Source organism: Neltuma alba, unplaced genomic scaffold (genome assembly GCF_004799145.2).
Source record: "Neltuma alba isolate B1F8T4 unplaced genomic scaffold, ASM479914v2 tig00001210_pilon, whole genome shotgun sequence".
Lineage (NCBI taxonomy): Eukaryota > Viridiplantae > Streptophyta > Magnoliopsida > Fabales > Fabaceae > Neltuma > Neltuma alba.
The window spans coordinates 351512-378557 of record NW_021632377.1 but is presented as its reverse complement, the minus strand read 5'-3'; the positions used below and the strand labels follow the sequence as shown (position 1 = coordinate 378557).

Below are 27046 nucleotides of genomic sequence, written 5' to 3'. Positions count from 1 at the left end.
GGAGGATACTTATGCTAACTTCTTAAATTCCATTTGATACGAAACATTGAAAATAAAAAATAGGGACTAGGATTATGATTGAGAAAAATCATTAAAAAAATATTTAGTATGAGTAATTATTTGTTACATGGGATTAGGTAAACCCATAAAAGTGAGATTACATATATGAGTTTGTCTAATCCCATATAATAAGTAATCTTTTATGTTAAATACTCTTTTAATAGATTTTTTTTAATCTTAATCCCAATCTATATTCCTCATTTTCAATGTTTCGTATGATCTTAGTTTAATGACACCCAATAATCCCTCTCATAAAGAATTCACAAATTCTATATATTTTTCTAGTTTGGCAAGTGTACTGCTTGCAAGCACGAATTTGAACCCGTGATAAGTGCCATCAAAGGCAGCCTACATGCCACCGCATCACAAAGACGCTGGCAGAAAGGTCTTAAACCATGTTAAAATGGAAAAATATAAGTCAATCTCTTCAAAGATTCTTCAGACCTCAACCTCACACGCCTCATACAATTTATTCCTTTCGCATGCCACCCTCTTGCAAGAACTACCAGAGAAAGCAAAGATCTGGTTATATATGACTGGATTTAGTTCCAATTCCGACTTTAGAAAATCAAAAAATGCATTGAGCCAACTTTTATATGATCAGCTCACCAATGCTCCCCATAGAATTTTATATATTCCAGTACTCTCATCCGAGTTTCTTCTTATATTCAAAACAAGAAGAAGAGGAATGATGCCTAAGACTAATAGAAATAGGAATGGTTTCCTTGTGATTTACATCATGTTTGACCCTTCGTGATGTATATGAGCTAAATAGACTAATTTGCCCGTTAGGGCCATTCGATGCGTGAGTTAGATTTTCGCTCAATAAGGAGTGATGTTAAAAAATGGGTTAGCTGACACTTTTTTTTTTGGGAGGGGGGGGGGAGAGTACACACACCATCATTTAAATTTCCAATTCTTATTATTGAGAAAAAGATTAAAAAAAAAATTAATCACATTATAATAGAGTTGCGAAAAAGAGTCTTTTGAAAAAGTATGGAGTGTTTGGGTAAAAACCAAAATATAATTTTAAAAGTAATTTTACGGTAGACAAAATAAATATACAGAATAATTATATAAGAGAAATTTTATCTCAACTTGTATGAAAATACTTTTTAAAAAAAATGTTTTCATTCATTCAAACACTCCCTAAACCAGCCATGTGCCTTAGGCTTTAGTTAAGAGTAAGAGTTAGGCAACATATTTATTAAAATATGTTACATACAATGTACATGTTATGAAAAAATGAAATAAAATAAAATTATTATCAAGAATGGAGTGAAGTGAGAAACTCGCTAACGTCACCAAAAGCTGAATTATTGATGATTCCTATTGCTTATAAATGCAACAAGAATATACATTTGATTTTGAGCCTTCGAGGCGATGGTTCTTTGTATTTGCATATCTGGTTGTAAAGCCGATGGTGTGATTTTGCGCAATTATATTAATGTGACCTTATTTTAGAAATACAATGAACAAAACAAATCATATTGAATAATAATAATATTTACATTTTCCCTTTTATATATAATACTCCTCCGGTCCTAATTATAAGACCCAATTGACTTATTTGAGGAAATTAAGAAAGTAAGTTAAGTTGGTTATTTATAATAAATAAGTGTTGTCATTTCTAAAATATCCTTGCTAATTAAGTATATTGGCTAAAACTATCATTATTAGAAGGATTATCTTGGAAAAAAATGCATAAATATAAGAGACAAAATAGATTGGGTCTTATAATTAGGACCAAATAAAAAGTCAAATTGGGTCTTATAATAAGGACTGGAGGAGTATAAGAATTAATTGTCAGACCATTAGAAAAAATGTTGTGAGCCCCTACTATTCATGGAATCTTAACAAAGGAGGGCTGTTTATTTGCGCCCTGTTTTTTTACTAGAAGGTGTTGTATTTTTCAGGTTTATATATGACGCCATTTGATATAAATTGTCTATGTTATGTTAATATTGATGATAATACATTGGTGATTTTTACCCCGTTGTAAATGGTGGAGTCATCACGACTAATAGCATTTATTTTTATTTTTATTTTTATTTTAATTAATATTAAATAATGTAGAGACAACCTTTTTTTTTTTGTGGATGCCCCAATAAATAAGGCCCAGCTATCGTACAGTCTGGACCTATATTGATATTAATAGCATTTACATTTAGTTTAATTAATATTAATCAATCATTAATGTCATTTCCGTATTTCAATACATTTAATTTTTTTTTATCATCTCAGGGAAAATTTTTTTTTATCATCATTCACTCAATAAAAAAAAAACTCACATTCTCATTATACATATGTAGGTTAAACTTGCAATCTCTTACGAAATTAAAACTTAAGGCAGTGCTTGGTATTAATTGAGTCAAACCTCTCTAAGTAATACATATAATTTTAGGAAGTAAAATATTCACAATACATTTAGTCCAAAAAAATGGAAATATTCACAATGATAGGGCGTGAATGATATAATCTATGGGAGAATCTTACCAAAAAGACTTAAAATTATTAAATTTCAAATAAATAATTTCTATAAAAATGTGTTATTATTTATAAGTTTAGTGTTACCAAAGCCTATTAAAATGTTAGAATCAAACCTGATTTGAGATCTAATGATTATTTATACTTTTTTTTTGTCAATCTTGTCCCCAAGAAGCAAAAATAATTTTTAATATTCTTTTGTAGTTTTTTTTTAATTCTCCTTTTCGGTTTTCACGCGTTACAACGTAGTGGGGAGGCGAGCGGCTCAAAGCCTTGGGTCACATGAATGGTTGCATGAACGATCATTTTTTATGGATTGACTTTGTTTTCATGAGTCTGCGTGGCCAGGAAAAAGTGCGGCGCGAATCCGCAAATTTTTTTTTTTTTTTTCACTTCGAAACCGCGCAAGCGCAAGAGTCTTGAAGCAAAAGCCCAACTTACACGTTTAGTCTGTTCTTACCGACGCACAGTGATTCTGGCTAATCGTTTTCATGATCCCCACTAAATTGATTGCCGATCTGGCGTTGTGTTCAATTCAATCTCAGGTCCGAAGTTAGGTCTTGAACGTTTCTAGTCGATTGATTCCTCCATGTTTCTGGATTTGAATCCCCAGATTCACATCACCTTCACTATCCCTAATTTTCAATGCCCATTGCCAAACGCATCTAACCTCGCTTTGTGCTTCTATGGTTCTGATTGTGAACCCGTGACGTATCCATTATGATCCCAGACTGGCCATTTTTGAAACCGCCAAGCACGTCTACGCTAGTTATCCTACCCCGTGATCATTTTCCCCCCACTAAATTCCAACTTTCCAAACATACCCATCATCATCAATTCTTCGTCTTTTTTTATTGCTTATATAAATTCCCCAGCTTTCCTCCTCCACTATGACCACTCCTCCCGGGAAACCACAATCCTCCTTCTTTCGGCCCAAATCTTCTTTCCTCCTGTTTTCCATGGCTTCGCTTCTTTCTCTTTCCCTTCTCTCCCTCTTCCTCTTCCTTTCTCTCTCCTCCGCCGCTCGCCACCACCAGAAACCACCCGTCACCTCCCCCTCCTCCGGCTCTTCTGCTGTCGTCCAGAACGCTTGCAAGGCCACTCGCTTCCCTGAACAATGCCAATCTTCTCTAACCAAACTCCCTTCAGATCCCACTCCAGTTCAAATCCTCCAATCCGCCTTGTCGGTGTCGTCGGAGAACCTCAAGACGGCGCAATCCATGGTCAAGTCCATCCTAGACTCATCGGCATCCAGCGTCAACCGCACCACCGCTTGCAAGGTCTGCATGGAGGTGCTCCGTCTCTCCGACTACCGCATCGGTATGGCCAATGACGCGCTGCCGCGTGGCAGGAACAAGGACGCTCGCGCATGGATGAGCGCCGCCCTGCTCTACCAGTACGACTGCTGGTCCGCTCTGAAGTACGCCAACGATACTCGCCAGGTCGGTGAGGCGATGGCCTTCTTGGACTCACTTACCAGGATCTCCAGCAACGCGTTGAGCATGATGGCGTCGTACGACGTCGTTGGAAAAGACATTGCGTCGTGGAGGCCACCTTTAACGGAGCGCAATGGGTTCTGGGAGGGATCCAGGTCGGGTTCTGGGTCGTTGGGTTTCAGGGGTGGGTTTCCGGCGAAAGTGAAGCCGGATGCTACAGTGTGTAAGGATGGAGGGAATGGGTGTTACAAGACGGTGCAGGAGGCTGTTAACGCTGCTCCGGAAAACGCGGGTGACAAGAAATTTGTGATATACATAAAGGGAGGTGTTTATGAAGAGACTGTTAGGGTTCCGTTGGAGAAGAAGAACGTGGTGTTTTATGGGGACGGAATGGGGAAGACCATCATCACTGGGTCTGCTCAAGCGGATCAACCGGGAATGACGACATACCTTTCAGCTACTGTTGGTGAGTTTCGTTGTTTCAGGTTTCAATTGGAAGTATCCTTTTCATCCCCTCTTCTATGGAATCTTGAACTTGTTTTATACTCAATTTTTTTATAATATTAATTGGAGTTTTTTCCCCTCTTTTTTTCTCTGTTTTTAATATCCATTGGGATTGGAATATTATAGCTCTATGAACTTTTGGGAGTTTCCCTTTGAAGATTTTGGATTCTGCGGGTTGTTAGTTCACTTCCTGAGATCACTTGTGTATGACGATGTTTGGAAATTCTTTTGTCATGATAATACCCAATTGCCTAGACATGATTTGATTCCCTATTTTTCCTCGCCTAGATTACCTGTACAAGTTAGATGTGAAATTGTTTCTTCCAAGGCCAAACAATTCTTTCTGATAAGCCGTTTTCTGTGACGAGCAAGGGTATGCTAGAATATCTCGTTTTGATCTACATGAGTTCAGCTTTTATATGACCATTGATCTGAAAGATGAATGCACAATTCTTATTTTAACAAGAGACTTTGATTGTTTTGGCAGCTGTTCTGGGTGATGGATTCATGGCCAAGGCTCTCACAATCCAGAACACAGCAGGCCCTGTCGCTCATCAAGCAGTAGCCTTAAGATCAGACAGCGATTTCTCTGTGTACGAAGAATGTGAATTCATAGGCAATCAAGACACACTCTATGCTCACTCCCTTCGCCAATTTTACAAATCATGCCGCATGCTGGGCAATGTAGACTTCATCTTTGGCAACTCTGCTTCCATCTTCCAAGACTGCCAAATCCTAGTCCGGCCCCGACAAGTGAAGCCGGAGAGCGGCGAGAACAATGCTGTCACTGCACATGGCAGAACAGACCCTGCTCAAACCACTGGCTTTGTTTTCATCAACTGCTTGATCAATGGGACCAAGGAGTACATGGATTTGTACCATAGGAAGCCTCAGAAGCACAAGAACTACTTGGGGAGGCCATGGAAGGAGTACTCAAGAACAGTGTATATTAACTCATTCTTAGAAGCTCTGATAACGCCCACTGGCTGGTTGCCATGGGGTGGTGATTTTGCACTTAAGACGCTTTACTATGGAGAATATGCCAACACAGGACCTGGCTCTGATCTGAGTCAGAGAGTACCATGGAGTAGTAAGGTCCCACCTGAGCACATATCTGCATATTCAGTTCAGAATTTCATCCAAGGAGATGAGTGGATTGCATCATCCATGATTAGCTCGTTAGATTTGTCATAGAGAAAATAGAATGCCTGAAGGAGCCATCTGAATGAATTGCTTCATATTCTGGGCACAACTGTTTTTTTCGTCTAAATAATGAATAGTAATAGTATTATAAATGTATAACTACTGATACGATTTGAGTATATCTGCAAGAGGGTTGCCTTAGTATGATGCAAGATTCAGGCTTTACCATGTTGGTCCTGCTATATGACCTAGAGTGGTCCGTGCTCTTTCATAGATATTGCATAAATGAAGAATGATCTGACCACTAACGTAATGACAATTGTGCGAAACGAGTATAATTTTGTGGGGTGAAATAATAGAGTGCAAGGAAATGTTAAAATGAAGCCGTCACGCAACCCCTTGTTGCATGATACCCAGGTGAGATGACACAAAGCATTTGATTCCTTCTGGGGACTTGCAGTCATATCATAACTATTTAAAAAAAGAGAATGATGGGTCCGCATTTCCTCCTCATTGAATGGATGAAGGAATGCTCGTCCGGGGACGAGACTCTTCTTGGTGTTTTGTTTCTGAATTATTTTATTTTTTTCCTTATTTATTTGGATTAAGTTGTACTCATGTAGCACTTAGTATGTTAAATTAATTAGCTTTTAATGTGTTTAGCATTTTAAAATATTTATTTTTTAGTGCTTAGTATTTTAAATTAATTTTTGATGTATGTAACAACAAAGTATTTGTTTAGTAGCACTTAATATTTTGAACTAATTTTTAATGCATCCTACTATGTATCAATGGGTATCCTAAACTCAAAATACCAAGTGTTATTTTAAAAAAAAAATGTCAAGAGATACTAGATGCATTAGAATACACAAATTTTTTTTAAAATGTTAGATACAGTTTGACCAAATAAACAAGAAAAAAACACAACATTTTTTGGGGAAAAAAACCTCACCCCCAAACGCATTGATGAGCAGGAATGGAAACTGTGTTAAAGTGGTGCAATCATGGTGTGCCTCTCTAGAATAGTCATTTACCGAACAACTGTAGTGGCAGATAACTAAAGCTAACAGAGCAGGAAACATATAGGGTGACAGGAACGAAGCATTGGTAGGCATGTGGGGACAGGCGGGTAAGCATTTGAATTGGAAGGAGGGGGAAGGCAGCAGAGTCCACAAAGGAAGAAAGTGGAGTGATCTGGAATCCCATGAACACTTTAACATATGCATCTTGAAATAGTAACAAGAGTTGACACAGATTAAAAAGGCAGGTCAGGGTTATAGTGCAGGTAAAGTGGGTGTGGATGAACCGCCCCATTTGGACCTATTTTATGTCAAGTTATGGTCCCAAGTAGGTACAGAACAGGTGCCCTGTTATGTGTGTTTGTTCAACTTCCACATGGTGACAATGCTTTGATGTTCTTAATCCACAACAAATTCACTCCTCACCCAATAAAATGTTCTTTATCTCTTCTCCCCTCATTTAGGTCACTTTGAATTATTTTAATACATGTGCAGCTTTGACTCATAACTAAACTCTAAACTTTATTAGCCTTAATATTTGAGACCCCTTAAAATGATTACTTTTTTTTTTTTAATGTTTTATGAATTTTTTTCACATATTTATCTCATACAACAAAAAAGAGTTTTTTCATATTAATTCAAATGTGTTGGCTATTGCCTTAAAAGCCTCGTGACTAATATAAAATATACTACCTTTAGTCCTTATAAGATCTACTTTGTAATGCAAGATGCATTCATAGATCTTATACTTGTGATAGAAAGTAGTTTATGATCTTCTACCATTATATTCCCTAATTTATTATAAATATCAAAATAAATTAATGTCTAAATTTTCACTTCAATTATCAATTAGCATAAAGTGAAAAAAAAATCTCTTGATTTGCCTTGGTAACTTATACTACTTCCAGTCCTAATTATAAGATTTCATTTATAAACTACAAACAAAATTTTATAATTAAAATCAGAGGTAGTTTATTATTATACACCATAGAGTATACATAATTCAAAATAGTAAAACATGTATGAGGGAATAAAGAATTTGTCGTCTTCTTCCTCTTTTTAAAATATTTAGAGAGCAGGTACTAATAATATAAAATTACTAATGGAATTGAGCTCATAATCTCTCACTGAATTTCCATGTCACTGAATTTCAAAGCTACCGATGAATTAGCCTTTTTTTTTTTTAATGTTTACAAGAATAATGTCTAGTTTTTATGTAAAGTTTAGACACTTCTTTACACTTGTTGTTACTTTTTCTATGTAATGTTAAAAAATTAAAGCGATAATTAAGGTCTCGTAATTCATAAAAGTCGTAGCTAAAGATTTTAAAGATCCATTTTCTTTTTGTAAAGATGTGACATTCTGATTGAAAATATCATCTCTACAGGGGGTTTCTAGATAAGCGAATCTGGCTGTTAATTGGCTTGTTAATGCTTCACTGTAGGGGTCATGTCTGGATGATTAGATTTGGGGACCTCCTCCTCGCCTTATCATCATGTTACTGGTTAATAGTTTGGTTTTGTTTTGCCTTGATTGATGGGTGTTTGAAAACTTTTACAAGCACTTAAAAAAATATTTTCACACAAATCTAAATAAATTTTTAGAAGAATCCTAATTAAATCTACTTGAATTATCAAAACTTAAATTAATATTTGTATTTTTAACAAATTCTTAATTGGATTAAAAGGTCTTATAAAATTTTTTTGAATATTGTTAAAAGTATAAAATACCGTTTTCTTATTTAAATAATATTATTTTGAAGACAACAAAATTAAACCATGAAAACTTGAATAGTATTTATTTTAAAAAATATTTTACACAAGAAAATTTGGAAATAACAAGAATAAATAATTGACAATGCTTAATATAATATTTTATACTAACTCTAATACGTCGATAAGAAATTTATAGGAATAGGGACTTTTTTTTTTAATAATGGGAACGGGGACCTTTTAATTACTTAATTCCAATACCATTAAATTAATAATTTTTTTAAAGAAAATATTTTTCTTATAATTAAAAAATTAGAATCTCAATGCATTTCTAGATTTCAGCATCAAATTTGTTATTTTTTTCTTAAGTGCTTTGTTATATCTACCGTATAGAGGTTCTCGTCATGTTATATTTTATAATCTTATTACTAAAATTCATACTAATAATTAATATGAAATTGCATTAGAAATCTAAATAATTTTTCCAACGTTTGATGGGACAAATGAAGTAATATGAACTACTTAATATAAATTTATATGAAAAAAATCATAGAATGCATTAAAACCGATAGATCATCTGGCAGCATCTCCAAAAAGAAGAAGAAGAAGAAGAAGAAGAAGAAGCTAGGTCATAAATTGATTGGAACAATTACCAATTTGTTAACTTAAAGGGGTATTTTAGCCTTTTAATAGCATTGAAAAATTCCTAATAAGACCCCTTGACTTAATTAGAGATTTATTCAAAATACAGGCTTTAATTTGGATTTTGATATTTCAACCGGGTTTAATTGAGATTCTTCCTAAAAATTTTTTTTTATATTTATTTTAGACTTTATAAGATTATTTTTAAAAAGATAATATAAACACTTTGAGTTGTTTTGTTTTGGTGTATTTTAGACTTTGTGTGTTGTTTTTTCATTAATGAAATTTTCGTTCACCAAGAAAAGAAACAAGATCGATTTTCTTTTCTAAAAAGTATAGGAATAAAACACTACTAGTGATTTTTCAAATTATAAGTTTACACATTTTAAGGTAACAATGTGATTTTTCTTTATGATAATGTTGCTGATTTGATTTGGCACCTTTAATGCTTTTTATTTTAATGCAAAATAAGTCAACCCAGAGCAGATAATCATTGGCAGTTAAGTTACGGACAACAGAAGGAAACATAGACTACCCCTCGTCCATGGGTTCAGCTGGCGAAGGGGTCGGATACTCTCACTAAAAGGAGAGGGTTCGACCCTGAGGAGTACCACTTTGTTGTGGCTCCAGTCGCGACGCTGGGGGAGGTATCTCCATAGTGTAGTGAAGCTGGATGATTCCTACCTATTGGGTCAGAACAGAAAAAGGGCTTGCTTGGTTTGCCACTGTGTCCGTAGAGACAGGTCCCAATAGATCAAGCGTTAGGTGCCCTGCCCTTGGATCATGGGTGAGCCCAACCCCTTTTCTAAAATTCTGTCACAAAAAAAAAAGAAGGAAACATAAACTATTTGGAAAAGAAATTAAATAAACACCAATTTCTTAACCATATTTTAAAAAAATTATCAAGCACGATCAGAGTGAATGCCTGAAAACCCGATTCACTCGCGCCATCCTCGGAGCGACGGGTCTTGGGCTTGGCTACTATGCTTACTAGCCTATTAACTAAATCTATTTCTGAAATGAACGGGATTGGGTCCGACAAAAAAATTAATCTATCATAATATGACGAACCAAGATTTGAATTCCTGCTGGGAGAGGTATTTACATTTAGTGCCTGATGGTATCTCAAATAGAATTGCCTCCAATAGGAGGATATCTATGCTTTTACAAAAAAAAAAAAAATCTATTTCTACATGGCCCTCCCTGATTGGCTCTCACAAATGGATGTGGATCAATAGGAGTTGGGTATAGTAAAAAAAAAAATCTAATGCAACTTGACAAATTAAGATTCAAATTTCTGTGAGGAGAGGTATCCACGCTTAGTTTCTGATAGTATCTCAAATAGAATTATTCCTAATAGAAAGATATCTATGCCGAGGGAGAAAAAATGGAGGTGGACTAGAGGGAGAAAAAGGATAATGCTAGAAGATGAGGATATTAACAGACCTGAATCTTGGGTTAAACTGGGTAAGTCTGCGAAAAAAAATCTTCAAAATCAAAATCCCAAATAAAATTAAGTGCTTCCTTTGGAGATCAAAACATTTTTTTTTAATTTTTTATTTTCAATTTGAAGTTGAATGATTGGCAAAAGGCTACTGTAGCTACTACTCTATTGCAAATTTGCAGTAGTAGATGTGCTGGGATCTATGAACATGTGAAATAGTCTCAAGAAAGAGTTAGATGAGGTAATTTTTGAATAATATTGCAAGACTTTAATTAATTGTATTTCGAATAATGGTTCTGGTGGTGAGTAGAATTGTGATATTTTCACTGAAAACATCCTTAAAGCAAGGAAATTAATTCGGAATCTTCAGTTTGTTTGGATTCAGGGGAACAGAACTTGGTTGTGGATTGGCTCGCCAAGACTTCAATAAAGGAGATATGTCTGTCAATTAATATGCTAGGTTACATATTCTGTAAAAGCACCAAATCTTTACGTAGCTTTATGCCCCCATAAATATAGTACAGACCATCTAACACATTATAAGAAGAAGAAGAAGATGGATATCATAAAAAGATGGGATCTACTCCTCTCTTCCTATTTCTTCTTTATTACAAAATATTTCAAGAAAAAAAGAACATGGTGATTGGAAAAATTCAAACTTTTCTTCATATAATCATTTGGGAAAAGTTTCTCTACTGTTGAATTCCACTAATCGATCACAGCTCACAAAGCAGAAAGAGAAGCCTTGTTGGTAGTAATTGCAGGTGGCGTTGGATTATAATAAGACTCAACATCTGTCCAATTAGTCTCTCCCCAATGCCTCAACATGCTCTTCCAGTCACACACATTATCTATACACTTTTTCAACCTCCAATCTTTCACCTTAATTCTCCAATGTCCATCTGTATAGTTTGCTTTCTCAGCTTGCCTTCTATCCCACTCTAACTGAGCCTTTTGCTTAGACTTCAACAGGCAAAACTGCTGCAACACCTCAGGCATGGCGTCATGAACTCTCCACCATCTTTCATGAGCCACATCACTCGCAAACTCGTGAAAAATGTCGTAGTTCCAGTTACAATCATAGTCCCTAAAGCACAGCCATGGCTTCATTCCAAGATAATGAAGTACATAGAGAATTGGAGGGTCTGCTCCAAACAGCATTGTCTTCATTTGTTTCTTCTCTTCTTCATCACCGACCCAGAAATGCTTCAAGAAGTTCATGTGCCTTGGAATCCTATGCCACCATGTGAATATCTCATTTAAATATCCCTGATCTCCTCCATTGTAGGACTCAATCTCGTTAATGTGATCCATCAGAAGCTGGAATGTGCAATTTGATGGCTCAACCACCATAACACCTGAGTTAAAGAGTGAGGCATTGTTTCCTGTGGCTGTAATTTGTGGCATTCCAAACAAAAAATCCATGTTTCTTAGTATGAGCAAGTCTGCATCAATGAATATGATCTTGTCATAGTCTGTGAGCTGCCATAATCTGAATTTGCTGTAGTTCCATTCATTGTAAGCATCTTTCTCAGCCTTAGGGTTTCTAATCCTTTGAATTATTCTCACTTTCCATCCTGCTGCTTCTAAACCACTTCTGTGATATCCACTTATGGTCTCATCAACAAGTATGACAAGGTCTCTGGTTGATCCAGACATGCGAATACTTTGTGCAGCAGCTATAGCTCCACAAACATAAACATGAGCTGAATGAAGAATTGTTGCATAGGCTTCTCTGTGTACATTTCCAGCATACACAAGCTCTGCTCCAAATAAATCCAAGCACAAGAACACAGAGCTCCTCAGTGTTTTACCATAATACTGATAAACTTATTGGAAAACCTAATCACTGACTCTAAATGTAGAAAATATAACCAGGAAAAGTTCGCAGTAAAAGTGAAGCAGTAGTAAAAGAACTGACCTTTTCCCCTCATGGGAATTGCGAGTTCACAAGATCCTACTGGGAGCTGAATTTTTTGTCTCAAGATACTCAAGTTTGGCTTGAACAGCCATGCGTTGCCTTCATGTGCAACAAGTTCATTGCAGGTAAAGAGATTTGGTATAGGAAAGCAATTGGTAATGAAGAGCACATGTACTGTGTAATTGCCTTTAAAAGAGGCTGCAAGCCCAGCTGCAGCAAGCTGCAGGTGAAGCCTAGCAACATCTCTTGACCAATTCGAATTTTTTGCCCGGCGACAAGGAAGCTTCACAACTATGAGATTAAGCCTTGTTCCTGGAGACCTAAGACTCGGTAGAGAGGGGCAAACTGGAACTTCAGTTTCTTCTTCCTCATCAATCCATTCTGGGTATAGGGACTCCCATGTCACATTTTTTGCTGCATACTCAAGATGCAAAACTATGTTCCTAGCGTCAGGCATAAGTTTCTCCCATTTCTCTACTTCAGAATTGTTCAGGTTCAGAAGACCAACCCCTTGCAATTCATTTTCCCCAGTCATCTTCCTTGACACTGCCAATATATCATTCCAATCAATGTCCTCATTTGACATATATCGAGTATCTGAGCCACCCCATATCCACCTAATCACAAAGTAAATTAAAGCTGGCATAAGAAGGGCAAAGATATATAATCCCTGATATATTTTATGCTTGTGCAGAGGAATACATACCCAGAACCTGAGGTTGATAAGTGGTTAGTGTTATAAACCTCTGGGGCATAGAGAAGAGTTACAAATGTGCCAGAAATGGTTAGCAATAGGATGAATTTTAAAACGGAAAATTTGCATCTTGAGCTCTTATCATGGCTTGTTAAATGGAAAGGCTTCTCCACATCTTTCGTCTTACTTCTTGGAAATCTTCTTTTCAAGTCCTCACTGATCATCGTAGATATTCAACAGCATGTTAGTGGATATAAAAGGCAAAAGAAGAAGAAGAAGAAGAAGAAACAATTATTAGATAACATTATATATGTAAACTTTTATGGATTTGGTTCCTCTCATGAATAGAACTCGCAAAATAGAGGCTTTACATATTAATATATATTTTCTTATCTCCATATGATGCAAACAATAATTTATAATTAAAAGTACATTATAATTTGATGTGTCTTGAAGTATTTGAGAAGTGAGATTATACGATATGGAAGTGGTTGGGTTCCTTTGAATGTAAATGACAAATATTTTGAGATAAAACGTCATTGTCATTTCCTGAAGCTATGAGATATTATAAGGATGTCATAAAAGCCAACTTTCTGAAGCCCCCTCCGGCTGCTAAGATTGGTTGAACAAAACTTGAAAAAAAAAAAAAAAACCTCTAAAGTGAAATCCTCCGACAACCACCAGATTTGAGAATCAGGCATGACAAATTCACTTAAACAACGTAAGCAAAACAAGCACGTTTACATGAGAAAAAACTCTAAAAACTCAGCCTGAAACAAAGAAAACTTCATATAATAGACTTAAAACTTCAAAAGCAACATATATTAATAGGTTTTTGGCGACAGTATCTTCATATTATGAAGCATAAGATATTAAACAGTGGTTTTTAGACAAACTGTTCAAGCTAAGTGCATCAGTGTGATGAATGCGATGAACCAGAAAGAGTTTTGCAGAATGAATGTGAAGAGAAGAAGAAGAAGGAACTGACATGGAAGTAGGTAAACGGTGTCTAGCTTCAACGGCATGTGTAGGATGACCCATTGTGGCTCTCATATTAACTATTCAAAGGGGCATGCAGCATCTGATCTGCACAATGGCCAAACAAAAAAAGATAAAGCCATTAACAACACAAACTAAATCAGAATCCTCACGTTGATCAGCTTTGGCTCATGTAGGTTACTAAGGGAGGCATAGCAAGGAGAAATAAACCAGATCATAACATGAATGATACATGGAAAAACTATGGCTTAAGAAGCTGGCCATGTCATTTTCATAGAAGTGGTTGAACTTGAAGCAGGGAAACTGATTAAAGAGCACGAAGTACAAATGAGCCCAGAAAGCCTGGAAAAGAAAGGAAGGAATTGAAGTTGTTGAAGAGACACCTTTTGGCTTTTGAAGCTTCTCCGATATCCGGGAAATGAGGAAGGGACAGTTGATGGCATAGTTTGAGAGACTTTGAGTCAATATAGACGGACAAAAAAAGCAGAATCAGTTACTTCTTTGCAAAATTTCCTCCATCTTTCAGTTTCATTGTAGTTCTCACCTACCCTCTCTCTCATGTTTCTCTATATTCATTATTATAACTCATAAATTCTCCTTCATTTTGCATGATAATTCTTTTTTTTTTCCCCTTTTCTTTCTATTGGTCAACCTATCAGGCGCCGCATGGAGCATAAAAGCCGTCTTTACAATGATCAATTATTTACGTCACATAGGCATTAGGGAGCTATTATCATGCAAGAGTTCACCTTTACATTTAGTCTGAATCTTTTTGTCAGAACTCATCATAGTTTAATACTTAAAAGCTAGCCCTCTTTTCCCTTTTCTTCCTTTACCAACATGAGAAAATGGGTTTAATTAAGTCACCTTCTGAATAATCAAAATTACTATTTATTGATCAATATCTATTTTCTGGTGGGAGGTTGAGGGATGACACTTCAAAACTGAAACATAAGTTCTTGAAAGCATTAACTGGCCTAAAATAAATTATAAAAATTGTCGTCTTAGTGAGAGTGGTTGCTGGAGATTAGGTTAATGAAAGCAATTGTTATATTTGATTTAGAGTAAAGATAATCGTATAGCTCAATCCAATATCGCTAGCCAAAAAGGGATATTTAACCACTTTTCTTCCATCCCAAAGATAATTCCCTTGAAAAGGGAAGATTGATGTCAATGTTGTTACCTTTTGATCTCCTTCTCTGAAAAATTGGTACGGTTGATTCTAATCTCAAAGAAGCAGTTAAAGTACGGGTTTAAGAAAAGAGCAGTTGAAGTATCTTATCAATCTAATGCCTTCTGGGTAATGCTAATAAAGTTCATCTGCATTTGAAGAAACTGGGTGATAACATCTGGCACCTAAATTAGCTAGCAAAGACGAATCCAAAGAACTGATTACTGTTCTATGGTGTTTCTTATGGCAAAGAGTGGACAAAAATTAATCATCTTTTAAATTGATTGATATTGGTTTAAGTGTCCATTCATATCCTGTTTCACCAAACCAATGGGTTAAGCATTCAAAGAACCTCGTCAAAACCACAATAAAAATGTTGATTAGGAGATTTAAAATAAAAAAAGATTGCTTATTTATCTATCAACAAAGGAACATTGCACCAGCTGGCCACTCCTGTTCCCATCTAACTTTGTATGTTTTTGCCCTGTAGTCTTTGCACTGAAGTTAAGACTTATACTTGAAAGCCCCCCTCCCCCCCCCCCCCCCCAAAAGAAAAAGAAAAAGGTCCTGACTGGAAAAAAAAAAACAAGAAGAAAGAAAACGAAAGCTATTATAAGAACATAATTGAAAATTAGATAATCGTTTTGATCATATCTATATTAAAATAGAGACCAAAAAAGGATATAACTCAAATTAAAGTGTGGAAAGCATTATAAAAGGAATCTGTTGGAGCAGAGACAGAGCAGTTGGCAAAATCATAACTAAACGGAGTTGTATGGTCCTATGGAAGCCTTGAACCTCTTGTTGCTTATCCTTGTTACTCTATCCCATGCATTACAGTTAAATACGCACAAATATATATATATATATATATAATTGAGTCGTTGAGGGATAATATTGGATATAGATATTAAGGGGAGATGAAGAATGGTAGAGTTATTGGAGGGGAAAGGCAAAAGAAGGGAATATGAAGACGTGTATTTGGATGAATTGGAAGCAAAGTAAGTGAAGAGTTGAAGGTGGTTTCTTTCTGGGGTTAGCCCTACCTGCTTTTTGCACTGACACTTACGTATTTTATGCTTAACATTAATCACATCTACGTATGGATCTTCTAAGGTTTAATTAATGATTTTTATGGGTGCGTACTGCTTACCACTTAGGTGATCTGGATAAATAATAATAAAATGAAACATACAAAACCCTTTTTAACATTATTAAGATTACAGAGTTTTCACAATTGTTTTAATTACATAGAGTTCTTTTCTATTTTCCAAATTTAGATACAATTTTTCTGAAACAGAAAGTTTATTCTTTACATCTTTTATAAATTTGTTGAAATTACACCTCATAAAAGATGCTTGTGTAATTTTTTTTTCCCCCCGGTGATATGCTTGTGCAACTTTGAAAAAGAAAGAACCATTCTTTACAAATCAAATTTAATAATTTAATGTCTAAAAATTAATTTTCTAATATATAACTCAAACTACATCATTTACTAACAAACTTATATGTATTAAATTAGGATCAAGCTCGTGTTGTTTTTCTCGTTATCTATATTTAATTTTCTTACCTGACATCTATGGTAATTTTCCGTTTTAATAAAACACAAGGGAAATCCATATAATTCTGTCGTTTGGCTTGAGCTTTGAAAATAATAATTTGAAAAAAATGTACGCAAATTCGACAAATTAAAAACTGTGCGCGCGCGCGCGTGTGAAACACTGTATTAATGTTAAAGTAAAAAAATTGCATAATTCAACCATTTCAATATAGGTTAACCTGTTAAGATTAAAAAACCATAGTGTCTATTCACCCCAAAAAAAAAAAAAAACATAGCGTCTATTGATAAAATTAGAGAACAAATGGAAGCCTTAAACGAAGCTTACAGGCAACAACCATGATCTATTTTATATTCGGTATGTAGAAGGATAAGGGATGAAATTGGGGTAACAGCAAAACTTTAGTGTTTCATCTTGGAAGGCAAGAATTATAAGCAACAGCAACAGGGCCTGCAAGGGATTTGAATTTAAGGAAGATAAAATAGAAGGGACATCTGAGCTATATTGTACCACGTCATTGCATAAAGCAGGTCAAGAATGCCATCCCCATAAACAGAACATATCATAGTGAAGAAGATAGAAAGTTCTTGATTTCCATCCAAGTAACCTTCGTGGATACACCCTTCTGTACCTCAGCCAGCTAGCATCAACTCTTTTTTCCCGTTGACAAGGAGAGAGGAGACAAAATAGATCTCAGATCTTACTTTTCCATTCTCAGATTGGAATTTCAGGCAGATTATTTTACATATCAGAGAACCCTTTCCCCACAAGACAGAAAAAAATTGCCTCATGTATTGTAGAATATAAGAGAGAATTGAAACAGCAAAAATGCATTCTATGAAGGAGTATCAGCATTGCATTAAAAATAATCACACATCAGAGTCAGATTTCTCCTCTTTCGGTGGTGCATACTGCCTGGTGAGACGGGATCGTGTCCACGGATCAAGAGGAGCTCTCGGTGGTGGTTGAGGAGTTGGTGGCTTCGACTGCCTCAGTTCATTTTCTCTGTCAATGAACCTGTTTGAACGTATTAAAAATAATTAATCAAGACAGGCCAGATTCAATATCCTCCAAACGATCCACAGGGCCTGATGGTTTAAGGTTTAAACCTTATAGGTGCATAGTTCGCTATCACAACACAGAAAGACAACATCAAAAACAGTCACTAATAAGCGAGTTAGAATCCAAGACATTACTCAATGTAAGCCATTGGTGCAGCATCCCCAACTCGAATTCGAGTCCGAAGCACTCTAGTGTATCCACCTGCTCTATCCCTGGAAAACATAAATTCTGTTCAGCGTTATAAATTAACATTCATAAATTGACCATTTAAATTACATTCCTTTCTACACTCACTTGTATCTGTAAGCGAGTTCTGAAAATAGCTTGTGAAGTACATCATCTCCACGCACAAAACTGGCAGCACGCCTCGCAGCATGTAGGGTACCCTGCAACAATTTGGGTTGGGGACAATACCTAAGTTCAAGAGGTCCAAGTATATGTAATGAATTATTTTAAAAATGAGTTCTCTGCAATCATGTTCAGTATCAATACGCGGTCATTTGATTCTCGTAAATTACATTCACAAATACACATTTAACTTGCTATTATATGATCTTTTAATTTCTTAGGACATAAAGCCGACAAAAACACGCATACTCAACCTAATACAAAAATAGCTGAACTCATCCTAGAAATTTCAAGAGCCTTAAGCGTATCAAAGTTACAGCTTGAGAAACAAGGTTTCCGAACATCACCAAAATATATGATACTCTTGGCTAGGCACATATTTCCGTTTCAAAAAAATGACATATTACGCTAAGACAAAATGCCAATGTATCACCCAAAAAAAAAAAAGAAATGCCAATAGCAATGACCCATAAATTCTGTTCTTTTCCTGTACTTTCCAGGACCCCAAAAGAAATCCCCATGGACATACATGAAGGCTTTATATCGCATAAACAAGGAGTTACGAACCTCTTTCCCAAGCTGCACCATGTTATCTGCAAGTCTACGGACCTCTTTGGCCTACAAAAGGAATACAAATATATCATATAGCAACATCCGTACCAGAAAATTGAAATGTTTGTATCTGAACTTCCACTGCTATAACCCAATCTGATTTTATTATGGTAAAGAGGAAGACAGATAATAAGGCTCAGTAAAAATTATGCATTTGCCAAAACATTCTGATCAGATAACAAGCAAATACGGTTCATTATGTTACTGCAAAGGTATCAAAACAAATTGAGCTATATCCATCACAATATAGCTAAAAACATTTAATGAAATGAATCAGGCTAGCGCGAAAAGCGAGAAATGAGAAGCCCGGAATATGGAGAAGACGGGAGGGGAGGAATTACCTTGGCAACAGTGGTTTCGATACGCTCGTGCTTCACCAATTGCGACACCATTGTTCTAGATAAAAAAGACAAATTAGTTGCTGCCAATTTAGCAAATTTTCAGATAAAGTCGAGATCAATAAGAAACCGATCTCTGAACTGGATTAACAACCTGAGCATAGACATCCGATGACCCGTAGGACGACCAAGCTTCCTGAACTTCGTCATTTTTCAATGGAGCAAAGCAACTGATGGAGCAGCGTAAGATGAAAAAACCGCCCAGACTTCAGTGTCGCGCAGAGCCGAAGACGGCGGAGCAAGGGTTTGAGGGTTAGGGATGACAAAACTTGGGCTTTTGTTTTGTTTAGCTTAGATAGCCCAATATTAATTCAACATATCGTTTTTAGGATCTGCTGGATTTGGGCCTATCCCTGGCATGTTCTTAGATGGACCAAACCGAAAAGGTGAAAGACAATTTTTTATCCAAAAGGACAAATTATTTTAAATAATCAAAATGTTTTAACCAAATGAAATTTTACAAATATATTTATGCAAGAAAAAACGATTACGTTAACAATGATGAAGATTATGATGATTAATATTAAGGACAAATTAAATATAAAGAAAAAAACATAATGGGACAAATCATTTTTCGTAAATGTTAAATATACTTTACGGTATTAAACACAAAATGATTACAGGTGAACAATAAATATACTGAATATTATAAATATGCTTTCAAAAATTAAATTAAATTAAGTTTCTTGTAAATTTCAAAGTGTAGACTCTTATTTAATCTTCTAGCCTTTTAGTGGGAAAAATTCCCATGGAAATCTTTTTACTCAGGTTCACTTGGTTATTGTTCACCTATTTATAATTTAAAAACTTCTTATGCAAATTTAAAGATGCACTTTATTGCATTTTAATGCAATAAATATATATTAAATATATATTTGGCAGAGTACAAAAGATATATATATGTATGTATATATTTTACTTACTCACATTAACATCTTAATCTATTTTGTTTCTCAAATTTATTTTTTTTAAAATATTTTAATTGATTGTAAAGGTTTTTACTAAAAGATAATTCTAATACACATAATTAAATAAGATATTTAAAAAAAAGTAAACAAATATTTGTTACAATTAACTAACTAAATTAATTTTCTTAATATCTCCAAATTAATTATGTAGCCCATATATTAAGAATAGTATACTCATATAAATTAAGATAAAATGATACAAGAAGTAAGTGGATGACAAATGATCATTGAAACAACGCGGAAAAACTATCAATCAATTAGTATGAGTGAACAAGACGGTTTGTTTTGGATAAGAATATAAGGAATAAAAAATTAAAAGAATAAGATGGATGGATTATCGATCGTACTGATAGCCATTTATTTATTTGACATGGTTTATCCTAACAGGGTTGTGAAAAGGAGAAAAGAGATAGAAATATTGTGAGGGATTATTGCGTGAGATGGTGATGTGTGAAGAAGCCACCTGTTTTGGCGATGTGGCCACTGGTTTTCTTGCTAACTGTCCTCGTATGTTCAATCTTGACAACGTTTGTTTGTTCATGTTTATCCTTTACTTGCGTCTTCCTTATTTTTAATTCCTTCACGTCACCTTCCTTTCCTCAACACATTCATAACATCAGTCGTATCATCCTTCTCTCATACTCAAATCAATAATTCACCACAGCTTTCTCCTTCTTTCATTTTCTCTTCCCTCCTTCGTTAAAGTCTTTTCTGAAAGCATGGTTCTAGATTCAGAAGTATTTACTGATCGCCATCAATAAAGCTTATTAAACTCACAACTTTATAATTTATGAATTAACTCTTTATCAACTGGATTTTTGTTGACAAAGTTTTTAGTATTAATAATAATTAGGAAGACATCTTTTGATTAATTAAGATAATATTTTTTTTTAATATTCGTTTTGATTGAATCCTCATATTTATCACTACTTACTTATAGTCCTTAATATAAGAGTTAGATAACTAATTTAAATATATAGAGAAAATTAATTAATTTAGTTGTTTGTGATCAATGAATGTTGTCTTTCCTAAAAAAAACTCTTATTAATGACATGTATTGAAACTATCTAAGTATCTATTGATAATAAAAACTCTTTTAAAAAGTGTAATCACCATACAGATAACCTGGGGCAAAATGGATAAATACTAGAGAAAAAATATATTGAAGTCTTATATTTAAAACAAAATTAAATTTTTGACTAATTTTTATATTAAGAACAAAAAATAGTACTCCATGTTATTATTGTACTCCTCCGGTTCTAAATGTAAGACCTCTTTTTAAGTGTAAAAAAGAGATCTTACATTTCAGACCGGAGGAGTATATAGGATAAATGAACATAGAGAACAGATTATTTTTGGTTTTCGCCTCTTGATCTCCTCATTATTTCTTTCATTTAGGATTCTTTTATTTAATTTAATAGCATAAAAGAGAACACAGAGATGAACCAAAACGACAGAAGAATGAAACTCATAGCAGATAGTTATGTTCCTTGACGCATTTGGTTCCGTGTGCTTTCAGTTGTTTTCTTGGCAGAAAATATCAAATTACTTTGATTAGTGCAGTATCCCTTTATTCCTCCATGATAAAAAACATCCTCTTGTCTGTTACAATTCAAACAAAATAACCAACAATGATGTGTCAATCATTTCATGTCACATATTACACCGCATGCAAACGTAAAACAAGAGTAAAAATTCCTATATAAATCCAATTTATCATAATAAATTAAATCATCTAAATAATCCTCCCTCCATCGAAATTATCATACTCCTCCGGTCCTTATTATAAAGCCCAATTTGACTTTTTATTTGGTCCTAATTATAAGACCCAATCCATTTTGTCTCTTATATTTATGCATTTTTTTCTAAGATAATCCTTCTAATAATGATAGTTTTAGCCAATATACTTAATTAGCAAGGATATTTTAGGAATGACAACATTTATTTATTATAAATAACCAACTTAACTTACTTCCTTAATCTCCTCAAATAAGTCAATTGGGTCTTATAATTAGGACCGGAGGAGTATTTTCTTTGTAAGACACAAGAAGTATGTTCTACCCACAATAGAACCAACCGGTTGGTTATAAAGTTCATGACACTGTCAACTTCACATAAGAACATTTTAAACACTACATATCTTTTCCTCTTCTTTTTTTTTGCCACTATATCTTTTATTGGTAGAAAAATAAAAGAAAAAGATAATTTGATGGGTGAAATATATTTTTTTACTATAAAAATAAACTTTCAAAACATATAAGAGCAAAAATAAACGTGGATTGGGACAATGGAAAGGAAAAGATGCTGCAAAGTGCAGATGAAATCAAAACGATGTCGTAGGAAAGAACACGTATTATTATCCAAAGGAAGCCAATAGGCATGTGACTCCGCAAATTATTACTTGCATCTGAATTATTTTTTTTTGCGTGAATATTTTCATCTGAAAATCATTCACAAATTCATGATCATAGAAGGAAGCTATCTAACAAATATAATAAATTTCGTTGCAAAAAAGCCGAGTGAAGAACGACAGAATCTTTCTTTTTCAGGATTTATTTCATTTTTCTTTTCTTTTTGATTTAAAACGTGTGAGAACCAGAGAGTCCTTCAACCTTCAAAGTTCAAACATGCAGTGAACATAAAACACGAATCTCTCCGGTTTTTTAAAATTATATTATTTTTGTAATTGTTTAATTATTACTTAACTTTTAATAGGAAAATTGTTGAAAAATCTACTCATTCCAAAATATATGAATTTTTTTTTACATGGTATGTGAAAGTTGTTTAAGAATCCCACTGTTATTTATCTTTAATGGTTACAATTTTTTCAATTACATGCAATATATTTTCAACTATATCTATGAATTGAAAAGTCCAAACGATCAACTCTATAATCAATTGTTAGAATCAATAGGTCTTCAAATCGTTTATTTGAAAAAATGGAAACCCTTTTTATTAGATAACCATGATACTTTCCAAAAATCTAAATTCTTAATTAATGAAGGAACAATATCACCATTTTTATTCAATAAGATACCAAAGTGGACGAGTGTGGCTCATTCCGTACTAAAAAGAATAGCAGGAAATCTTGCAATATATTTTGAGCTATATGTAAAATGAAACACATTTACATATAACTAAATAGATGTTGCATATAGCTGAAATAAATTACTTCGCCTAAATTCTTAATTACTTTTGGATAATACATTTTGTAACGAGATTTTTCAGCAATTTTACTTATTCAATATATCTATTAGGTTTTGTCATTTTTAATTATCTTGTTCCCCCCATAACTTAACATTAGATATATAACTCGTTAATAAATGACTAAAAAAATGATAGAAGTGAATTTTTTTTGTTTGGTCTTCTAGAGACTGACTTTATCTTTATGTTATTCTCTTCAATGATCCCAAGTTTAAATTTCCTTCACCAAATGGGCAATATTACCATCACAATGTTACATAATCCCTTTCTAAATTATATGTTTATATATATTATCACATAAACACTTACAATGAACTCAGTAATAATACCAGACCATCTCTCTTGCCTTGTCAGCCAAAAATTATTCAAGAATATAAACAAAACTTGAAAAGTTTAATGCCTGGAGACAAAATTGCATTGACTCTACAAGGATTCTGCTGGGGATCAACTAGAAAAGTAGACCCAAAACTGGACTATAATAACTCTGCAGTCTGGCTAGACATTGCAACAATTTAAGCTCATATTAGAGAATTGACAAGACAAAGCAGAAGAAGCAGAAGGCAAATCCATTTTCCTAGGCTTCACCATTGGAGGAACCCAGTTGCCAATTTCTGCAGAACCAGTATAATCGTTTCTGGGATTTTCAAGCTCTTTGCGAGACCCAGAGAGCCATTTGGATTGCATGTAACTAGTTGTTCTCCATGGAGGAACATGAAGACCTTTCTGTTTAAGGGACTGTTTGGCTGCAGTGCACAACAAGGAGATTATCTTACACAATCTGTCTTCATTCCCAACAAATATCACTGGCACTGAATCTATCATTTCTCTGTAGTATTGTGTCGGCCTTGCTAGTTCAAACTGAGACCTGAAATCTATGTCTACTATTAGCCTCTCTGTTCTACCATTCTCACCTTCATTTATCACTTCAATAAACTCATATTCACCTGTCATACAACACACAAAAAGTTTAAAAAGGTGGGATTTTCGTGCAAGGAACAGCTCACCTTAGCAGTTAAAGTTCAGATTTTTAATGTTTAACTTGAACTAAGGACCCAAAAATGACCGAAATCAGTACAGAGAAGCACGAAGCCAAAGTGGTTGATTGATTTTGTGACAGAGAGAGAGTTAAGGAAGATGAAGGAAGAAAGACCCACCAGCTGGACAACCTAAGGAAGTGGACCAGGATGTTTGGCACAGAGAAGCACGAAGGCCATCGATTTTAAGGTTCTTGACGAGCCAGTTCCGCAGACTCGTGCTTCTCTTAGTATCTCTTCTTCCCTTCATATGCTTCAACACATGCTTCAGAACCTTGGCCTCCGACGATGTCTCACCCGTCAGAACATCCTAAATTCACAAAACCAGCAACAAATCAGACACCGACAAGACGCATACATCACAGAAACTTCGGAACCTCAGAATTCACTCAGAAGAACCTGCAGAATAAGATACTGGGTTCGATGGCTCAACGCAAGACAGTTCGAGGAAGAAGAGTTCGTCGGGGAAGGAGATTCTGATTCTATGAAATCTCGTACCATCCGAACCAGCTCGTCCTCCTCTAAGCTACCCATCTCTGTTCTTCCCTGTGATCAAAAGAGAAAGGAGGAGGAGGAGGAGGAGAAGAATGACAAGAACAGTTTGGGGTTGTGGAAAGACTCCTTTTTTTATATATATGGGAGGAGTGGGATATGGTCGTGGAAATTGAAATTAACAGTTAATAATCCAGCGAGTGGCGACAGATGAGGACAGGATAAGGTAATTGAACAGAATTAGCTAAAAAAATAAATAACTCGCATTATTCACTGATGGTTGGGCAATTGTGAGGGGTTGCATTCTTTCTGAGGGAATATTATTGTTTCAGGGGTTTGTTTCGAAAAGACAGAAAAGAAAATCCAAAAAAATGTTTGGAAGCACTCAGATAATACAGTCTTGATGTTTGGAGACAGATAAGGAGTGTCTATCTACAGAACGTTACAATTGAACACGGAATCCTGAGGAGGGAATAATTAATTATATTGAACCAGCGTAGGTGAATATAATAAATAAAATAACAAATTATCATTTCTCTGTAGTATTGTGTCGGCCTTGCTGAGTTCAAACTGAGACCTAAATCTATGTATACTATTAGCCTCTCTGTTCTACCATTCTCACCTTCATTTATCACTTCAATAACTCATATTCACCTGTCATACAACACACAAAAAGTTTAAAAAGGTGGGATTTTCGTGCAAGGAACAGCTCACCTTAGCAGTTAAAGTTCAGATTTTTAATTTTAACTTGAACTAAGGACCAAAAATGACCGAAATCAGTACAGAGAAGCACGAAGCCAAAGTGGTTGATTGATTTTGTGACAGAGAGAGAGTTAAGGAAGATGAAGGAAGAAAGACCCACCAGCTGGACAACCTAAGGAAGTGGACCAGGATGTTTGGCACAGAGAAGCACGAAGGCCATCGATTTTAAAGGTTCTTGACGAGCCAGTTCCGCAGACTCGTGCTTCTCTTAGTATCTCTTCTTCCCTTCATATGCTTCAACACATGCTTCAGAACCTTGCCTCCGACGATGTCCACACCGTCAGAACATCCTAAATTCACAAAAACCAGCAACAAATCAGACACCGACAGACGCATACATCACAGAAACTTCGGAACCTCAGAATTCACTCAGAAGAACCGCAGAATAAGATACTGGGTTCGATGGCTCAACGCAAGACAGTTCGAGGAAGAAGAGTTCGTCGGGGAAGGAGATTCTGATTCTATGAAATCTCGTACCATCCGACCCAGCTCGTCCTCCTCTAAGCTACCCATCTCTGTTCTTCCCTGTGATCAAAAGAGAAAGGAGGAGGAGAGAGGAGAAGAATGACAAGAAACAGTTTGGGGTTGTGGAAAGACTCCTTTTTTTATATATGTGGGGTGGGTGGATATGGTCGTGGAAATTGAAATTAACAGTTAATAATCCAGCGAGTGGCGACAGATGAGGACAGGATAAGGTAATTGAACAGAATTAGCTAAAATAAATAAATTATTCACTCGCAGTAAATATGTGATGGTTGGGCATATTGAGAGGGAATATGCGTATTCTTTCTGGTTTTGTTTCAGGGGAAAATGACAGAAAAAGGAAAATCCAAAAAATTCCCGAAGCTACTCAGAAGATACAGTCTTGATGTTTGGAACAGATAAGGAGTGTCTATCTACAGAACGTTACATTTTGAACACGGAATCCTGAGGAGGGAATAATAATTATATTGAACCAGCGTAGGTGAATATAATAAATAAAATAACAAATTTAAAAAAAAAAAACAAAAGAAGAAAGAGAAAAAGAAAAACGTGAGGGAGCAATCTGACTCTTACCTCCTGAGCAAGAAAGCCAGGCTTTTTCCTTTTTCTCCCCCCCCCTTTTTGAATAGACTGTTGGCTGTTGGTATTTTTGTATTAAGGATGTGTTTAGTTCAGCCGGTGATCTTACAGCCCAGTGGCATGAAGATAGTTTTGTAAGTGAGAGATCATGAATTTGATGCGACTTGTAACTTCAAACCATTAGTATTTACCCTTTACTTAAAAAAAATGAGTTTAGTTTCATATTTAAAACAATCAAAACTATAATTTTAATAATTTTTAACGTGAAACCAGATCTACACTAATTTTTGGAAGAGAAAAGGATGAACCAAAT

The 27046-nt window shown here is 35.0% G+C and overlaps 4 protein-coding genes across 5 annotated transcripts; 1 reads left to right on the top strand and 3 right to left on the bottom strand.

The window, feature by feature from the left end:
- Window positions 1-3127: 3127 nt before the first annotated feature.
- LOC114753805 (probable pectinesterase/pectinesterase inhibitor 51) lies at window positions 3128-5903 on the top strand. Its single transcript, XM_028942528.1, has 2 exons — window positions 3128-4449; window positions 4975-5903. Exons 1-2 carry the CDS (start codon window positions 3438-3440, stop codon window positions 5679-5681), a joined length of 1719 nt encoding a protein of 572 aa, XP_028798361.1. The 5' UTR covers window positions 3128-3437; the 3' UTR covers window positions 5682-5903.
- Window positions 5904-10869: 4966 nt separating this feature from the next.
- LOC114753252 (UDP-glucuronate:xylan alpha-glucuronosyltransferase 1-like) lies at window positions 10870-14507 on the bottom strand. 2 transcript variants are annotated; one of them, XM_028941924.1, is made up of 5 exons: window positions 14445-14507; window positions 14051-14148; window positions 13075-13278; window positions 12369-12985; window positions 10870-12210 (listed from the first exon to the last, which is right to left on the bottom strand). In XM_028941924.1, the coding sequence occupies exons 2-5, from the start codon at window positions 14113-14115 to the stop codon at window positions 11171-11173; spliced, it is 1926 nt and encodes a 641-aa protein (XP_028797757.1). In that variant the 5' UTR covers window positions 14116-14148; window positions 14445-14507; the 3' UTR covers window positions 10870-11170. The 2 variants fall into 2 exon arrangements, with proteins under 2 accessions (XP_028797757.1, XP_028797765.1); XM_028941932.1 differs by lacking the exon at window positions 14445-14507 and adding an exon at window positions 14294-14387.
- A 2549-nt stretch (window positions 14508-17056) lies between these two features.
- On the bottom strand, window positions 17057-19438 carry LOC114753687 (50S ribosomal protein L17). Its single transcript, XM_028942391.1, has 6 exons — window positions 19306-19438; window positions 19155-19209; window positions 18769-18819; window positions 18148-18239; window positions 17988-18065; window positions 17057-17808 (listed from the first exon to the last, which is right to left on the bottom strand). Exons 1-6 carry the CDS (start codon window positions 19359-19361, stop codon window positions 17661-17663), a joined length of 480 nt encoding a protein of 159 aa, XP_028798224.1. The 5' UTR covers window positions 19362-19438; the 3' UTR covers window positions 17057-17660.
- A 4203-nt stretch (window positions 19439-23641) lies between these two features.
- LOC114753611 (uncharacterized) lies at window positions 23642-25019 on the bottom strand. Its single transcript, XM_028942302.1, has 3 exons — window positions 24817-25019; window positions 24538-24727; window positions 23642-24327 (listed from the first exon to the last, which is right to left on the bottom strand). Exons 1-3 carry the CDS (start codon window positions 24949-24951, stop codon window positions 23879-23881), a joined length of 774 nt encoding a protein of 257 aa, XP_028798135.1. The 5' UTR covers window positions 24952-25019; the 3' UTR covers window positions 23642-23878.
- Between the last annotated feature and the right edge of the window lie 2027 nt (window positions 25020-27046).

Bases quoted from the DNA above. Each gene is read 5' to 3' on its own strand.
- LOC114753611 (XM_028942302.1), bottom strand. From the start codon at position 24,951: ATGGGTAGCTTAGAGGAGGACGAGCTGGTTCGGATGGTACGAGATTTC. The intron at 24,728-24,816 runs GTTCTTCTGAGT...TTGTGAATTTAG, and splicing joins CCCAGTATCTTATTCTGCAG to GATGTTCTGACGGGTGAGAC. The intron at 24,328-24,537 runs GTGGGTCTTTCT...GTTGTATGACAG, and splicing joins TTCCTTAGGTTGTCCAGCTG to GTGAATATGAGTTTATTGAA.
- LOC114753805 (XM_028942528.1), top strand. From the start codon at position 3,438: ATGACCACTCCTCCCGGGAAACCACAATCCTCCTTCTTTCGGCCCAAA. The intron at 4,450-4,974 runs GTGAGTTTCGTT...TTGTTTTGGCAG, and splicing joins ATACCTTTCAGCTACTGTTG to CTGTTCTGGGTGATGGATTC.
- LOC114753687 (XM_028942391.1), bottom strand. From the start codon at position 19,361: ATGACGAAGTTCAGGAAGCTTGGTCGTCCTACGGGTCATCGGATGTCT. The intron at 18,820-19,154 runs GTAATTCCTCCC...TTCCTTTTGTAG, and splicing joins TCGAAACCACTGTTGCCAAG to GCCAAAGAGGTCCGTAGACT. The intron at 18,240-18,768 runs GTTCGTAACTCC...AAATTGTTGCAG, and splicing joins TGGTGCAGCTTGGGAAAGAG to GGTACCCTACATGCTGCGAG.
- LOC114753252 (XM_028941924.1), bottom strand. From the start codon at position 14,115: ATGAGAGCCACAATGGGTCATCCTACACATGCCGTTGAAGCTAGACAC. The intron at 12,986-13,074 runs GTATGTATTCCT...CTTTGTGATTAG, and splicing joins TTATCAACCTCAGGTTCTGG to GTGGATATGGGGTGGCTCAG. The intron at 12,211-12,368 runs GTCAGTTCTTTT...TATTTGGAGCAG, and splicing joins AATTCCCATGAGGGGAAAAG to AGCTTGTGTATGCTGGAAAT.